Here is a 17,909-nt window from a genome sequence, read left to right as displayed (position 1 = left end):
AAACTCAACTTATAACTCTTATATTTTAAGCATAATAGTCTATCTCAAATTTTCTTTTAGACTTACGTATTGTTGGGTTGAGCTGCATATTACTAGACCGATGTTTCGAACTAAGGCCAATTTTGCTAACCCGTCCAAAAATGATGGATTAAACTTCTCCGGTTAAGTTTACTTTTTCATGCATCAATGTATAAGATTTTTATATTAACAATTGATTGAAATTTACGTTTTTTTTTAAGTAGCTATTATAAAATTTAATTATTTTACTATATTTCATCTCAAGTTATATTATTCTACAAAGGTAATACAACTGGCTAAGTTCCCTCACTTTTACTAATTAGGGCTTAGAGTCAAATTTAAAAATTTAATTTTTCTTATATCTTGTATGTAATTGTACTTTTACCCTGATATAAATTTATTTTGTAACAAAAGCAAAAGCTTAAGGTCATTTTTAGATTTTTTTTTTCAATAAGCACAACTATATAAAAAAGACAATAATATAAATTAATTTTTTTATAAATTAAAATTAATTTGTACATAAATTAGAATTAACTTTTGAAAAAGATAAATGAAATAACTTCTTTAAATTAATTTATCAATAAATTTACGGAAGAAATTTAATTAATCTTCTTTTCAATTTTTACTTAGTTAGGAGAAAAAGAAATATTTACGTTGATCTCTTTTTTTTTTTTTGTTGCAAAAATTTATGTTGATATATTATTTTGAAATTATGTGCTAAAAAATATTTGTAAATATCACTACAATAAGATGTATTTTTAGCAATATTAGAAAAATATTGTCAAATTATGAGAAAATATTAATAATATATTTTTCTAAAATTTTATCAAATGTAAGATATTAAAATTTGTATTAAATATTTTAGTATAAAAATCAATCTAGACAATTATCATATTAAAATTTTTAAACATACATATAATCAGTAATCGATAATTATAAACTATATTTAATTAGCAGTTATAAATTATTAAATACATTTAATAAGTGGATATTCAATTACATCTGCAATTTAATTAACAGTTAAATATTTATTATTAATTTGTAATTAGAAAATTTTTCTTATTTGGATTAAAAAATCTGATAAAATTTCTTCCAATGATGATTTTTCATTTTTGTGCTTTTGACTCATCTATTCTTTCATATTCCACTACTCCATTGCAGGATATCTAATGATCATGAAACCATTTTTTTTTTATATATTCATTCTTGAAACAAAATTGGTAGTTAAAGTTAGGAAACAAAATCTCAATAACAATAACAAAAGAAATTCCTACAAAATTAAAGAAATATGGTACATAACGTAAAAAAATGAATTTAATTTCTGCTAAAATATTTAAAAATAATATAATCATTAATATATATATATATATATATATATATATATATATATATATATATATATCATAATTTAAGGAATTTTTCTTCCCTGGAAAATCTAACAAATAAATCTATACAAAATTATAAAAATATATTACATAAGGTAAAATTGAATTTAGTTTATGCTAAAATACCAGAAAAATAATATAATTATTAATATATATTAATATATATATATATATATATATATATAATAATCATAATTTAAGGAATTTATCTAATATAAAAAGTTTCGGATAACAAATAGTTTGAATGGTACATATATGTTATAAAAAGATTTGAGTAACTAAAATGCCTTATTTTTTAGTTAATTAATCTTCATGTGTTTCGATTTTGATTATGTAAGTAGTTTTATTGTAATTTTCCTTTCTTTACAAAATGAATTGTCAGTCTCAAGTTATACACAAGGAAAAAAATTAACACTGAAGAGTGAAGAAGAAAAAATACTACCTTCAATTTCCTATGATGATTTCGACGTGAAATGGGTATAGGAATTTATCTAACTTGAAAAATCTCAAGAAACATATAATTTCAATACTATAATTTCAATGTTAGATGTTAATATTAAAAGATTTAAGTAATCAATTTATCTTACTTTTTAGTCAATTTATCTTTATATGTCCCAAACTTGATTGTCGTATTAGTTGCGAAAATTCTTATGTGATTCTCCTTCTCTTATAAATGACATGGATTATCGAATCCCAAATCATGCATGAGGAAAAAAATTAAGAGTGAAAAAAAAAAAAGAATACCACCCTCATGTCCCTCCATTTCCTATGATGGTTAATGATGGTTGTAGTGTAAAATGAAAATACCACTCTTGATTTTCTATGATGATTGTAGTATGAAATGAGTAGATAATTTAGGTTAAAATTTATAATGAAAGATGATTTGCGTATAGCAATTTATAAATGAGAGATATAATAAAAATTTACACATAAATTGACACATAAATAATTTTGTTGATGTGGCAATAGATAATATTATGATATGACTATGTATTATTTCGTAAATCATGTTTTATATTATAAATAGATTAAAGATTAAAGAGATATACTCTTCATGTATCATTTTTTTAATTTGATATGAGATTTCAATTTTAGAAAACAATTAGAAAAAATAATATTGAGATTAAAAAATATTAACTTATCTATAATGCCATTTTTTTGAGAAAAAAAAAGTTACAATATCATATTAACCTAATTTGTAGTAATATTTTATTAAATATAAGTAGACAAATATAATAAAGAAGTTAAGTATAATAGTGATATAAATCAATAATTTATTATGGGAAATAAGCATTTACACTCAAGGTGTGCATAAGTTATTAAAATAAAGTTTCAATTTTAATTAAGAAACAATGTTAAAAGTATTTAAAATACAACACTTTTTTCTTTTTGATAATCATGGTAATTATATGAAACATTACCATCAAATACAATGACTAATCTTCATCAAAATATTACTCTTTTAACATAATTTATTTCATATATAAAATTAAGTTTTTAAATCTCGTGTATATTAATTAAGAGACATAAACTATTACTACTTATATTAACTAATATTATTATTAAAATATTGTACTTAATATGCATATTTAGCATTTTTGAATACTTTATTATTACGAAAGTACATAAGAATAAGTCTTTATTAATTTAAGCCAATATACTTTGGACTTATTTGTATTGTGACCCTACTAGAATCTTGCCGAGATCACCCGGTCAAGTTCAGTCAAGTTCCATTATATATATCGCGAATAGAATATTTGACTTGACCCAAACAAATTGCGTAGGCTAGTACGTACCTTTGGCAATAGCTTTAATGAGTATTTCTTTTTCCATTTTTGACTCTAGTTTCTCCTTTTATTCAATGGGAACATCTTCCACAGTTTCAAAATATTCACAACAATGAACTTGGAATCTAGTTACCACTTGAAAATAAACCAAAAAGTGGCTAACAAATTTCATGCTTTCATCATTTACATTTCTTCTTAAAAGCTTGGGCTTAAGAAAATGGTGGATTTGTTTGAAATGCATATTTAGGGTGCATATATATTACTTCCAAATATGCTATTATCACCCATATTAAAGAAAAAATTCAAGACAAAGATTGGGGGAAGTCTCCTACATTAACTCCATCTATCAATCCTAGAAGCTCAGCAAATTTAGTATACATTTTTTTTAACACAGAAGAAAAAAAGGAATGTCTCCAAGTTTCTTGGTAAAGCTAATTACACGGGCGATAAAAACATAGAAGCACAGTATGGGTTGGGAATAAAACTTGGTCTTCCCAGAATTACATTTTTTTTAACAAAAAAATTATGTGGTTCTTTTCTGCATCATTACCAGTAATGAGTAACTAACACATAAGTGAATCTAGTTATGTCCATGTGCATGGTGATGATGAGCATATTATGCCCCACATGCACAGGAGAAAACCTAGTGTTAACTGTAGTTTTATAGGCCCCCCTCCCTTCCTCTGCAATTATTAAACTTACACTTAACAAAACATTGATCGTAGGGGAAAGACTTATGAATATCATCATAGGAGAATACAACATAATATTATTCACTTTTGGCGAAAAGGTGGTTCAACTTGTTTTCTTTCTGAATCTAGCTTTGAACTTTTATTCTACTAATGAATTTGCTTGCAAAAATATTGCAACCTTGTCTTCCTTTCTAAGCCAAAAAGGGAATGAAATCCGCATGTCGAAATTGTTCAACTTCAACAATTAGATTTTTCTGTCAGATAAATTACAATTTCTTGTTTGTAAATAATATGTTTGGTTTTAGCTTTTGATAAGTTAAGTAAATAACATTGACTCCACATTTATAGTGGAGTAACATTTATCTAACACGTGCTTAAAAATCTCAAATACTAAACCTTATCCAAACAAGGTCTTAGAAATCTTGACTATAAAAAGAGAAACAGTGCAGGAGTAAGGAAAGCCAAAGTAAACACAGTCAACATATAACAACCAAAAAAGAGAGTAGAATTTATTATTTTTACCGATTGACTAAAGGTGAAACGAAATCTAAGCTGAAACGAAAGAAAGAAATAGGAGAGTTGTGGGTGGAACAGTGGCAGTGAGGAGTAATAGTCCCTCTCTCGAGAGTTTAGCAGTGACATGTTCATCTGATAGAGTACAACCACCAGTGAATTTGAGGGTTCGGATTGGACCCTTTGGTCCTTCCCATCTCCCTCTCCCTCTCCCTTTTTTCTTTTCTTTTCATTTTTTTTGCTCTTTCTAACATGATCCTCTACATGTAATCTCACTCTAATTTCCCTAAACCCTCGTCTGATATTCAATTCTTCATCGTCATGTCCAACGGATCTTCTCCTTCGCGTCCCGCCCAACGATCCTCGCCGGAGCCGGAGCCGGAGCCCAATCCCCCAAACCACGACTCCGATTCAAAGGAGGAAACCGCCGCCGCTCCTCCCGTCGTCACCAGGAGCACCCGCCCGTCCCGCGCCTGCACCATGCGCGCCGCCTCTCGACTCCATTCCTCGCCGGCGAAGAAGGAGGTCTCGCCGCCGCCGCCGCCCTCGCAATGCAGCAAGATCGTGACGGCGCTGGTGGAGCCGCCGTCGCCGTCGCGGTTGCCGCGGTGGGGCCTGCGGGCCATGTGGGAGTTCGCTTCCGTGCTGAATTTCTTGCATGTGAGCTTCGAAGTGTGATGTTTCTCTTCGGAGTGTTTGTGCGTTTTTTGTGTTTGTTGAAATGTTGTGCTTTGTTGCAGCTGTTTAGGCCTCTTTTGAATATCTCGTTGGAATTCTCTGCGGAAGAGTTCGAGACAGCTCTTCTTACTCCGAACGATACTTTGTTTCATATTCACATGCCTTTGCTAAAGGTTGGTTGTTTTTTTGGTTTTTGTTTTCCTTTGAGTTTGGTGTTTGGTCCTTTGTTCATGTTTATGGCATTTCTTTTCTCTTCTGTGAATTTAGGTCTTCATCTGTGCGGATTGAGTATGTCTAGTGGTTGTTGTGGTGTTTACACTGCACGGGTTTAATTAGTATTCTATTGTCGTGTTTCTTTCTGTTCTGTGCTGAATTTACTTCTTTTGAATGTCTATACTGCAACTTTGGACCTTAAAGTGCAGAATATAGTTTTATAACCTGGTTGGGTTGGATGCTTAACTGTAAGAGAGATTTCAGAGTTATGTAGTGGGGAAGTGTAATTATAAATTATAATATGTTCATGGGAAGGTGCTGCGGTTGAGAGAGAGTAGAATGGATTAGACAGACATTTTGCATTGGTGTTGTTTAGTTTTAGTGCAACCATACAAGTAATGATATGTCTCGGGAATGTTTTTATGACAAAGGTGAGATCTTGCCTACATTTTCTAAGTGAATGAGTTGAACCTGGATGATAAACTTAAGGAATGCGGATGAATCTTTATTCAATGGGATTCTGTAATACAGGATTTGATGGAAGGAATCCCAAATTGAAGGCTTGCTGTTTTTGGTCACAAATTACATTAATGATTGATGACCTATCAATGAATTTGACAAATATAATATTCTGAGATGGTTATAAACTTATCATTTTTGTGACTGAATTGCATGCTTGAGGTTGACAGAGATTTGTAAGTAGAGAGCAGATACTTGATTGGAGGTTTTTATTACAAGTATGAGAAACCCTTTCTTCACTAGCTAAAAGATAAATTTGAACTTGCATTGTTCCTTTCATCTCCATGAGTGTTAAATTGGGGACGTGTGGGGGTTGTCGTATGCTGATCTAAAGGCCCATTTCCCTGCTGAAGCGTGGGATGAAACCAAAAAGTTTGTTTATTCCATGCATTTGTCACTTTAAGGAAAAAAAATGAGTGTTTTCTGTATGAAATGGTTTCAAGCTCCAAAACAATTTGCACGAGTTTTGAGGCTTTGTTTGTGTTTATCCATGTGTGTTGACTTTGGCCTTGTTCATAATGTTCTGGTATCTGGATGCAAATCAATCTCAAAGGTACTTTTTCAAGGAGTGATATAAACCTTGTATGGTTGTCAATCTCGAGGGACAACTCATAATAATTGTCGAGTTTACAAGATTGGTCAGCCCCACCTATACAACTTGGAAGCAAACTTCTTTCTGAGCAATCTCGCTTCCTCTGTTACTAAAAGCAAAAATTAGTCTTTTTCTAGTTTCTTATTTGTTTAGGGTTTAAGAACTTGTGTCTTGTGTGAAATTCTTCATGATTCATTACTAAACATTGCTACTTTAATATTTTAATTTGCTATTTTACTTTAATATGGAGTTGAAATGTTGAGTTATTATATTATTTATAAGTATTATAACATATTTTTTATATTAAGTAAACTTTTACTAGTTTACAATTTGAGTTTACGGGGTTTCAATGAAATTATGTAAACTGTCGAGATTGTCAACCTTGATACCTTGGCTTGGATACCAAAAGGAAAGGCCAACTTTGAAGAATTCTCTAAACTTTGGTATAAGAATCTTCCTCATACATAATTATTACCGAAAGTTTTCTGAATTGAACTATAGCTTCAAAAAAGATTCAAATATTGTGAGAATAGTATATGCCGTAAAGTTTTATGATTTAACTCTATTGATGTTCCTTTGCTTAAAAAATATATGTTAAAGGCAGGATACTCAACCAGTCCCTGATCTAAGGAGTCATGTATTGTATCAAAACAGTGGTGGTACTTAAACAATGTATATATAAATTTTGTTTTTGACTTGAGTATTATAAAAAGATCAATCTTGCATTAGTCTCTATTAAATCGAGTGAGGGAAAGTCAAGGCTGTTAGTAAGTAATTGTACAGTTTCAAATCTTACAAGAGGTGTTTGAACTTTAAAGTTGTGGATTTTGCTGTAATTCTTCTGCAATGATATTTCTCAAGGTCTAATCCTTTAGAAAATCAGTACTTTCTTCTCCGTGTGTTTGCAGAACTGCTGCTGGTCTGATAATAACATATATTAAACTTTTTGATAGGCAATCCCTCCTATTACACGAATGGCACTCACACGTGATACTTGGATAACTGTATTATGCAGGAAGTTGAGAGATTGGTGGCATTGGGTAATAAGTTACATTTAATCAGCAAGCTGATATTTGATATTAGTGTATGTTTTACAATTTCTATAGCTAATAAGAGGATGGATTCAAATGTAGGTTGCTGAAGGGGATCTTCCAATTGTTGCTTCACATGGGTAAGTATTCATGCAATTTTTGTCACTGTAGAATCTTAATCTTCATATATCTCAAGTCTCAGGTTATGCTAATGTGACAGGGCGGAGATTGAAGTATATAAATCACTTGATCCAGGGGTCCGTGTTGTCATCTTAAAAGCATTATGTGACATTCGTGTTGAGGTATGCTGTTTATGTTCTATGCAAGTCAATGTCTCTTTGTTTTGGCTTATTTTGCTTTGCTTCTTCTATCTTTCACATAAACGAGGCTGATATGCTTGTGCTTCTAACAAGTTGTTATAGTCAGCATCAATGTATTGTCATGTTATATATTACAATCCACATATACGTGTGGCTATGTTCTATTTTCTTTCTTTAAGGGCCAACGACTTCTGTGTCTGTTTAGGTCAAGATTTTTTAAGGGGTCAGGGAAGCTGGGCCCCAAGATCAAAACTCACTGGGTGCATCCACAATTCCCCAAATGGTCTTACTCTGTTATCCGTTTTTGTATTGTACGAGTTATGTAATGATCAAATTTGAGTAATATTTTGCAGCAAGAAGATATTCGAAGTTATATTGATGACTCAATTAAACATGGTGTTCAACTTTCAACATTCTGTAAAGAGCGTATTGGAGGTGATTCACGTGGAATTTCTTATTGGTAATAAACTTTTCTTTTTGTGTCATCATGGTCAAATTTTGAAATGTTATATTAGAAGGTATTGTACATTTAAGTCTGGTTTTATTCATTTTGAAATTTGATTAGTGTAGGTATGAAGGTGACCCCATTATTGGTCATAGGTTGTATCGAGAAATAAGGAAAACTGAAGTGATTCAAATGAAGAAAGGGAAAGCAAGAGGTTCCCAGGTTCTTTCTAGTACATCATACCAGTGGGAAGCCGTTGCTACCAATCTTGATGAATTTCAAGATGTTTCTGTAAGTTACTAAAGCTGGTTGATCTACATTCATTTTAACGTGTAACTTATTACTTAAAACAAGCATGTTTGATGTAATTGTTGGATGGCTTGATTAGAGTTGGGACATATATTTGGGGTTTAGATAATGATCACTTAACAAGTTTAAAAGTAAATTACATAACTGCTTTGTTATGTTGGAAAACACAAAACAATTATACTTCTTTGTTAAGGTACAAAACTTTAACTTAGTTGGAAATCCAAATTATGTATTGACCTTGAATTCTGAATATGTTAGATTCACAACTTACCAGAATCCAGTTATAAATCAAGTGAAAACTTGCATGATATTATTGTTATACTAGAGAGAGGAATTTACTAAAGTGGATTGAAATAAGCAGCTATAAGAAAATGAATGACACCCTTTAGGATATACATGCATAAATGAGAAAATGGAAAAATTATACTGTTAGATATCTGTGAAGGAAAAAGACATTGAGAATAATACTGGAGAAGCAAACATATGAAGTTATGAAGTTTGATTTCTGAAATTTCTGCAAGGATTTTCTTTTATTTAATAACTTGCTAAATAAATGCAGTTTTTTCTCTTTCTTTTCTTTTCTTTTTTTTAATTAGTACTTATTGGATTTAGCAGTTCCTACACAGGCAGGGAAATACTTCAATCATATGGGTGATTCTCAAAGTTCCAAGACATCTTTGTTGCTTTGTTATATAGGTTTCATAATACCTGATTCTAAACCAATCAGAAAGTTATTTGATCTCACAAGCAAACATTATGTAGCTAAACCTTTATCATACTCAGTGCGGTCTTCATCTATAATGCAAACCATAGAGGTCAAAGTTAGCTATTGCTATTGTTTAATGAGATCAGATGTTCAATGTGGAAGCATTTGTCTTGTTCAATTGTTTGATGATTTTGCTCTTTGGTTGATGTTATTTAGTACATAAAACTTCATTCAGATGATTGGATTCACCCTTATTTTTGTCATTTTCAGTAAGTTAAGAACAAAAAACAAAGAATCGTGTACCCCTTACCCTGTTCTTATTATGAATTGCATCTTCTTTTTCGTTACATTGAGCTGTGTCATTTATGAATTAAATCAATTCTTTCATCTGCTCCCACAGGAGAAGCTTTTCTCAAGTAAAAACAGAACAGAGGTATCTGTGGGGAAAAGGCTGAAGATAGACATGCTTCCTGAAATTGAGAAAGTTCATAAGGTATTCTAGGGTTGAAAAGATTGAGAAGAACTGGTGTTTGTAAAATTGAATTCGAAATTGCCTTTTCTTTTTAAATAAAAAAAAAATCTTGATTTATGGTCCTTGTAGGTTCTTAATTATATTTTGAACTGATACCAAATTGATTTGGTTGGCACAGAAGAAGGAGAGGTTGCTGAAAAAGCAACAAAGAGAAGCTCTTCTTCTTGATAATTACTTGGTTGTGGATGGGCTTGGTCCTGGGCGTTCTCTTCGCGACAGGAAACCTGTTACCTACACTTTTGGTAAGAGCAAGAAAATTTAATTACAATTGGAGCCAATGTTTTCATTGTATTGATAGTTGATGCTTACATAAGGTTGATTTGAATTTTGATTAAACAACTGTAGTTTGTCTATTAGTCCGCACTTCTTTATAAATGTTGGAACATCTTAAAAATCTCATAAGTATCTTGATTCTATCATTGAATGTTTTAGATCATCTCACGTGATCTTTATATCAAGGGAGCAATCTGGGGAGTTGTTTCCTGATATTTCCTGATTTGTTTTCTTATTTAATTAAGAATAATAAATTTGTTGTATTATTGAGCTTGGGCTTCTTCTAGTAATTCTATTCTAGTACTTGACCTAATTATTAGAAATTTAGAATAAATAGGGCCTTTGAATCAGTATTTTGTAAAACATGATTGGAATTCATTGATTTAATAGAATAATATCATTGCCCCCTTTTCCTACCTAAATACTATAGTTTCAACAAAAAAAAAGAGTTTCTGTGGTTTTACTTAGGCCCCAGGTACCTCCTATTATTTGAAAGCACTTAGGCTGGATCAATGATTGGAATTCATTGATTTAATAGAATAATATTATTTCCCCCTTTTCCTACCTAAATATTATAGTTTCAACAATAAATAAATAAAAATAAGAAGAGTATCTGTGATTTTACTTAGGCCCCAGGTACCTCCTATTATTTGAAAGCACTTAGGCTGGATCCTTTAAATCATATCTATATTATGCTTCTTGGGGAATGTCTGTTTTAGTAGTAACCCAATGGCCTGGGGGCTGCCAGTGCTACTAACAGGGATACTGCAGTGGAACTATCTGATTGTGGCTCTGTTTTTGGATCATCCAACGAGCCCCAATCTGATAAATAATGTCCTATTGAATTTTTCCTGTCTACCATAGTCATTCTGTTTCAACATGTTATAGGGTTTTTAGTAAAAACGTAGATTCTTTATTTCATACTCATTTCTTGGGTACTTTAAGTGGGTAAGCCTTTTAGTAATGGTAAGATTTCGACCTTGTGATTTGGTGGTCCCTGGTTTTAGGCATGGAAACAACTCCCCTCATGAAGGTAAAACTGTACATGCACCCTCCCCGTTATTGCAATGGTTGTAGATTTTACTTTTTCAAATCATGGTGGTTCAAGATCCAAAAAAATGTCGCACCAGTTGTATCCTCCCTAGTAGATTTTTCATTGTCACATTATTATGCAAGATGCAATTTCGTACATTGGCATTCTGTGAAAGATTGGTGAGGTTTTTGCAATCACTCCACTTGACAAGCGGACCAAGTTTCGATGTAGTATTTAAGTATCATCCTCAAGGATTTGAGAATTTAGTAATTCTTACTCTAATGATCCAATAAAAAAACATTGATATGATTGAATGTGAATTAATGTGAAGTAAAATAAAACGATAATGTAAAATTTATAAGAACAATTATAAGAAGCGAGGATTGGACTCAGGAGTACTTACTAACTCTTAAATCTTCTTAAAATAAATATGATTTCAATTTCATGACTTCCACGTTCATTTAGTAATTCAACAAGATCCCTCAAAGTTGAATCCTAAAGTGATTAATCTAAAACATGATTCCTCTATGTTTTGAAATTAACACTTTGCATTAAGAACAATGAGTTGAACAAGGTGACTAAACAAATCAAGTCTATTCCTAGAGCAAGAGATGTTTAGGTGCAAGATTCAGTTCGGGTTTTTAAAAACGTTTTCTAACTGGATTAAAAAATCAAAAATCATACAACGGGTGATCAAGCCGATATAAGCATTAAGAGAAGAATCAAGCACAAGTAATGAAAATGAAATGCATATATATATTTAAGAAGAAGAAGAGTTAGTAGTTACATCCAAACCAATCCTCAAAGATTTAGCCCCTCATGGCCATTTACAAGATCAAAGGAGTGGAAGAAGAAATTACAAAGGAAGAGATGAAGAAAAGGAGTTGATTCTCGTTCCCAAGTGATCCAGCCTCCAAATCTTCGTTCTCACTCTGTTCTTTCTTCCTCGTGTGCTCCCAGCTCTTGTTTTTCTCTCTGTTTTCCTCCTCCACAAAAATCCCCCTCGTTTCCCTTTTATATCAACTTTAAAACAAGGGAAGAATTGTAATTTTTAAGCTCACCCCTGCAGCTGTAGATTCACAGCTATGGCTGTGAGAACTCTTTCAAGGTGAAGTAAGCTTCACAGCTGCAGCTGTGATTTTACAACCATAGCTGTGGAAACTCCTTCAAGTTTAAGGAACTTCCAACGCTTTAGCTGTGAATTTCACAGCTATGGCTATGACTCTCTGGTGCTCTCTCTCAATCTCTAGTGTTCCATGGCTCTAGCTGTGAGCCCACAGCTTTAGTTTCAAGTCTCTGGACCCTTAAATTTGCATTCCAGATTTCCACAGCTATAACTGCAACTTTCTGACCTTCTGATTTCTTCCCAGATTTCCACAGCTATAGCTCCAGAACCACAGCTATGGCTGTGGAATTTTGTCTTCCTAAATTTTCTGCAAAAAATGAGGGAAATCATCATTAATTTTTTACTACTCTTCTATCTTTTAATATAAACTTAATTCTTCCTAATTAGAGTTAAATTATCATATATATATTTACAATTTATCCAAAAAGAGTACCAAAAGTTGAGTGTAATTCATGAATAAAAGACACTCAACAAAGATATAATTGTGTCCATTTTTTTTTAATTTTTATTTTGAATTTGATCTCTTGTACCTATGACGTCTTGCAAATTACCCAAAACACTCGCATCTAACCCTCTCCTAGTGGTTTTGTTCAAATTGTTATGTCTGAACTCCTTGATTTTCTTTTTGATTGGACTTGAATCAATTTACACACTCAGAAACCACTGCGTGCTTCTTTTACTCTAACCTAACGTTTGAATTTATTGTTATTTGTTGCAGATGATTTTGATCGATCAATCAATGAGGCAATTAAAGTAACCAAGTACGTGCTTATATCCTTTCCCACTTCGATATGTGTATTATGGGGATGGAGATAGGTTGGTCATACTCGTTCACCCTTGTCATGTACTCGTGGCTTATGTCTCTGTTTCTTCCATTGTCAGGCAGAAACAGCCATCTCCAGAACGTATGCCCAGGAGAGAATCAGTAGCAAAACCTGAAGCTTTGACTGATGGTGAATATGGTCCTCCGCAGGCCACACAAGATCTGAATTTTGGTATATCATCTCCTGAATCACCTGAATCTGATGATGATAAGGAAGATCATGAAACTGACACTTTGGATCGAAGGTGTGCAGTTTTTGTTTCTTTCAAGTATGTTCAAGTAGATGTTTTCTTTCTAAGTTTCACTAATCTTTTCATTTTAACATTAGCAATCGTCGAAGACAGAAACCTAAGCGGTACTCAGAAAGAGACTTTGTTGAAGAACTATCAGATAATGAGGCAGACTCTGACAGCGATGAAGAAATTGTTGGAGAAGCTGTATATGATGAAGAGTATCTCAAGAAACGCAAGCAGAAAAGAAAGTCTTCTAGTAGTTCTGAAGGAGATGAAGAATATCAGTGGGATGACTACAATGAAGAAGATGAAGAAGAGGAGGAGGATGATGATGATGATGATTCCTTGAGCATCAGTGAGGATAGTGACAAACCCCGCAAGGTCAAACAGTTGCATGGCCGAACTAGGAGAGAAACCAAACTCAGGTCTGTGGGTGAGATTCAATCAGGTCTAAGACGCAGCAAGAGGTCTACTAAAAATCGTATAAATTACCGGCAATATGAGGCGTCAGAATCAGAAACAGAGTTTATTAAATCTGAGAAGTCTAATACATCAGTTGATCACTCAGATTCGAGTGAGAATGGTCAATACATGATGGAAAGTGAAGATTCAGATGGCAGTGATGATGAAGAACAAGAAATGAAAGTAGATGAGCCTGTTACTTATCCTGCAGTAGAAGAGAATGAACAAAACCAACCTCCTGAAAAATCAAGTAGTCCTGGTCAGGAGGAAGTTGAGAACACAGGAAAGAGACGCTTCCTTGATTTGAATGAGCTTGCCCCTAGCACTGGTTTTGATGATGGTCCAAACTCAATAATGAAAGATGAAGACAATGATTACTGAAGCTTTCCATTCTGCTGGGATTGTAGTTTTATATCAGGGAAGCCAATGTGTATGATAATAGAACTATAAATTTTGTTATAAACGCCAGAGGAAGTTATGATCAGGTCTCTTCCTATGGCACAACCAGAAGCAGCGTGAGAATACTGAGTTATGTAGATTAGGTAGTCATTTTTTTTAGTATTTTTACATTCAAAGGGTCCTCCAAAATGAATGAGAAATTGCTGGGCTTTATTTAGCCCGTCCAATCCCTGTACAATAACTATTAACATACTGTAACTTTAAAAAAGATGTGCCTTTCAGATTAACAAGCCCTCCCTGTACTATCTTTTTTTCTTGAATTTTATTCTGATTAGCACTACAATAGAGCATATAGATTTTCGTCTTTTATTTTTAATATTCCAATAGTAACGTTTTATTAGGTTTAAATTTTTTTTGTATGTCGCTTTTAATTTTAACACAATCAACAATGACGCCGGTCTAATGCTATATTGCTTAACAGATTGTTGTCAAGTACTCAATACAAGTGGCAATACGTGTGTTGTTTTTTATCAAAGGTACTATTACTTTATTAGAGTTGTGTTGATTAACAATCGCTTTACCAATTTCAATTCACGAGGGAATATAATACTGTGTAGAACCAACATTGAGATGTGAGCAGTGAAATGACCATATAAGTTATTTTTAGGATTCTTAATCTTGTCTTCTGAATATATCTCTAGCTCTTTATTTTTGAGAGTAAGAATATTTTTATATTTTACTCTCTATTTTTGTTTCACCATTATATCATTTTCTTTTTAAATTTTTAAATTATTAATTACTTGTATTAACTTTCTATGTCAAGTGTTATCATTTTTTAAATACTCACTTTCTTTTGGTATATAATGATTTCGCTGTTATTCAATTTTAGGACTTCATCCATATTATATCCAACCTCTCATAATAATTATTTTCTATTTCTTAGTTTTTTTTGTTTGTCTATATCTCAATTACTTATATATTCTTAAATAAATTTCTTCAATTTAATTTTTTTTATCTCAATTATTTTATATTTTATATTTATATTTTAAAATTTTACTCAAAAAATGTTTATGCAATGCATAGTTCTTTCATTCAAATTTTGTTATTTTTGTCTTTTTTTTCTTCCTTTTTATTAAGGACAGGTCGATCATATATAGCTCATTTTTAAAACAATTGTTCAAGAAAGTGGGATTGTGCAAATCTCAGAATATTGTGGCCATATTTTTATCAAAATGAGACATTTTAAGACCCCTCTCCTTCACCCTCTGATCATCAGAGCATGTTTGTTTTTCCGTTTGTGCAATCTCTATACACATTTGCTGAAAAGCATAGGAAAAAAAAGTGTTTTTCCCTCTTCAGCGTTAACTTGACCTCTCTCCTCTCTTATTCAGCAATATCCTATATAATATAAGGTTCCATTATGTTCTCACAAAATATGAAACTAAAATTTGCTTATCCGCCGAAATCTTCGTATTATATTATATGTTGCAATATTGAAGCCACTATAACAGCAAGTTGTTTCAAGGGAAAAAAAATAACAATTAGGGAGGGACCTATCCCAATAATAATATATTTTATTAACTCTCTGATACAAGTTCAAAATTAATCCCAAAAGTAGGAGGATTTACAAGGATACCAAAGATCTCAGATGCTAGATTACAATCTGAACCAAACCAAAGCATTCAAGTATACAACCCCTCCTTTTTTAATCATCTCATGGTCTTGATTCTTGACTAACATAGATACATAGTACAATGAGAAATGTGTCTGCCCTCATGCCAGATTTTCCATTACACAACATCATGTAGCATTAACGATCCATCGATGGCACTGATTCATTCCTTGATCTACTTTATCCCCTGGAACCTCACCATTTTCCTTAAGGGACCCATTTTGCTGAACAAGTTCCTCCTCAATGGTTCCACTCTGCCTCAGCTCCTCGGCTTCTGCAGCTTCCTCAAGCGCTTCAATCAAGTTTGAGAGACACTTGTGAGCATCATCCAGTGGAGACTTAGGCATGAGATTTTCAGCAACATCAGCTGGTGTGATCTTAACCTCCCCAATTAGCCTCTCAATAGTGTCAAACAAAGGATGAGTTTCAAGCTTCAAGTAGTTATTAGCAAGCACTTTAAAGCCATCAAAAGTGCAATAAGAGAGTTGAATATGCTTGTCCATTCTCCCCCTCCTAATGAGAGCAGGATCAAGCTTCTCCACATAGTTTGTTGTGAACACAATCAACCTCTCTCCACCACAAGCAGACCAAATTCCATCAATGAAATTCAATAGCCCTGAGAGTGTGACTTTGCTTCCACCACTCCCTCCTTCGTCCTTGCCCTCTTTCCTAACAACAACATCCTTCTCATTCTCATCTTCTGACAACTTTTCTCCCTTCTTTTTCCTCTGCCCTGTGAGATCAAGAGAGCAATCAATGTCCTCAATAACAATTATAGACTTACTAGTGGTCTCAATCAGAAGCTTCCTCAGCTCAGTGTTGTCCTTCACTGCTGTGAGCTCCAAGTCATACACATCATAGGCCAACAAATTGGCCATTGCAGCAATCATGGTTGATTTTCCTGTCCCTGGAGGGCCATATAGAAGATACCCCCTCTTCCATGCCTTACCAATCCTTGCATAGAAATCCTTGCTCTTGCTGAAAGTCACCAAATCCTCTATGATCTCCCTTTTCTTCTCATGCTCCATGGCCATTGTGTCAAAAGTTGCAGGGTGCTCAAACACAATGTGACTCCACATGGTTTGCTTGTAACTTGGCCACTTATAGCCAGGGCTATTAGTGTACAACTTCCTTTGTCTATTCCTCAATCGAATCTCCTTTCCCTCCCTCATCACATGCTCCAAATATGACCCCGTTATGATGTCCCTATACTTGTTGTGAAAAGTGAGCTTGTAGAACCTTTTCTCTTGTTCAGGATAGTAAGACATTGGGGACCTTGTTGGTGACATAACTTTGTTACTGACCCACCAAACTTTTACACCTTTGAAATCATCGGTTACTCTCTCATACTCATCCATAGTCAACACCAAGTTGCTACTATCCTTTCCCATCTCAGCTTTGAGCCTTTTAGCACTCTTTGATGTGTTGGTACTGAGGTATGCCTCCACAGCTGCATAGGCCTCACTGCGCTTAAGCCTGTCCCCCATGTACTCATGGAAAGAGATTCTAATGTAAGGGTAGAAGTAACTCATGATCCTATGTGTGTACTTCTCGAAGAAACGTTGAACCTCGTAAGGACAGTATTGTCTCATGATCGTCCACAAGAACATGAAGCTGGCCAAGGTTGACCCCATTGTTGTCCACATCTCACTCATCTTCATGGTCGAGTTGATCAAATTTTCTTTGAAGGGGTGAGAGTTAAATTAGTTTATGAAAAGGTGAGGGGAAAAGAAAAAAGCAATGAGTGAGTGGGTTGGGGATGAGAATTGAGAAAGAAGTGTTTATAACCAAAATGAGTCAAATGACACTAGTGAAGGCAGTGTGGAGTATTTTTAAATTGGGAAAAGGACAAGTGAGATAGAATATTAGGTTCCACTAGGTGTTTTTGATTTGGTGGGACTATGTGGAAGGTGGTCCAAGAGGCTAAAATTATTAGCTGATTCATGGTATGTTGTGTCTTATTGGACACTGCAGGGAAAGAAAGCTCTAAAACTCAGCAAATACCATAACAAAACAAATGTGGCCCCTATCATGACTATTGAATTGACTAGTGAAACTCTCTGTTGAGGTTACTACTTGCTTGTCAATGGAGCTGACGGCCTTCTCAACATAACACATAATGGGGTCCTTCTCATGCTCACATTACTT

General features: G+C 33.3%; 2 protein-coding genes across 2 annotated transcripts; one reads left to right on the top strand and one right to left on the bottom strand.

The window, feature by feature from the left end:
- The first annotated feature begins 4,350 nt into the window (after window positions 1-4,350).
- Window positions 4,351-14,379, top strand: LOC109811677 (DDT domain-containing protein DDR4). Its single transcript, XM_020375472.3, has 12 exons — window positions 4,351-5,055; window positions 5,136-5,246; window positions 7,351-7,437; window positions 7,531-7,568; window positions 7,649-7,730; window positions 8,102-8,208; window positions 8,319-8,484; window positions 9,609-9,701; window positions 9,859-9,982; window positions 12,891-12,933; window positions 13,055-13,240; window positions 13,324-14,379. The coding sequence occupies exons 1-12, from the start codon at window positions 4,717-4,719 to the stop codon at window positions 14,069-14,071; spliced, it is 2,124 nt and encodes a 707-aa protein (XP_020231061.1). The 5' UTR covers window positions 4,351-4,716; the 3' UTR covers window positions 14,072-14,379.
- Window positions 14,380-15,643: 1,264 nt separating this feature from the next.
- On the bottom strand, window positions 15,644-17,593 carry LOC109811681 (AAA-ATPase ASD, mitochondrial). Its single transcript, XM_020375479.3, has one exon. It carries the CDS (start codon window positions 17,420-17,422, stop codon window positions 15,890-15,892), a length of 1,533 nt encoding a protein of 510 aa, XP_020231068.1. The 5' UTR covers window positions 17,423-17,593; the 3' UTR covers window positions 15,644-15,889.
- Window positions 17,594-17,909: the final 316 nt, after the last annotated feature.

This window comes from Cajanus cajan, chromosome 5 (genome assembly GCF_000230855.2).
Source record: "Cajanus cajan strain Asha chromosome 5, NIPB_CcT2T_4, whole genome shotgun sequence".
In the NCBI taxonomy this organism is placed as follows: Eukaryota; Viridiplantae; Streptophyta; class Magnoliopsida; order Fabales; family Fabaceae; genus Cajanus; species Cajanus cajan.
Note: the sequence above shows the minus strand (reverse complement) of the source record. Positions and strands in the feature narration are given on the sequence as shown.

Coding starts and splice junctions, on each gene's coding strand:
- LOC109811681 (XM_020375479.3), bottom strand. CDS start 17,422: ATGAAGATGAGTGAGATGTGGACAACAATGGGGTCAACCTTGGCCAGC.
- LOC109811677 (XM_020375472.3), top strand. CDS start 4,717: ATGTCCAACGGATCTTCTCCTTCGCGTCCCGCCCAACGATCCTCGCCG. Junction 7,438..7,530: donor TGAGAGATTGGTGGCATTGG/GTAATAAGTTAC, acceptor ATTCAAATGTAG/GTTGCTGAAGGGGATCTTCC. Junction 9,983..12,890: donor ACCTGTTACCTACACTTTTG/GTAAGAGCAAGA, acceptor TATTTGTTGCAG/ATGATTTTGATCGATCAATC.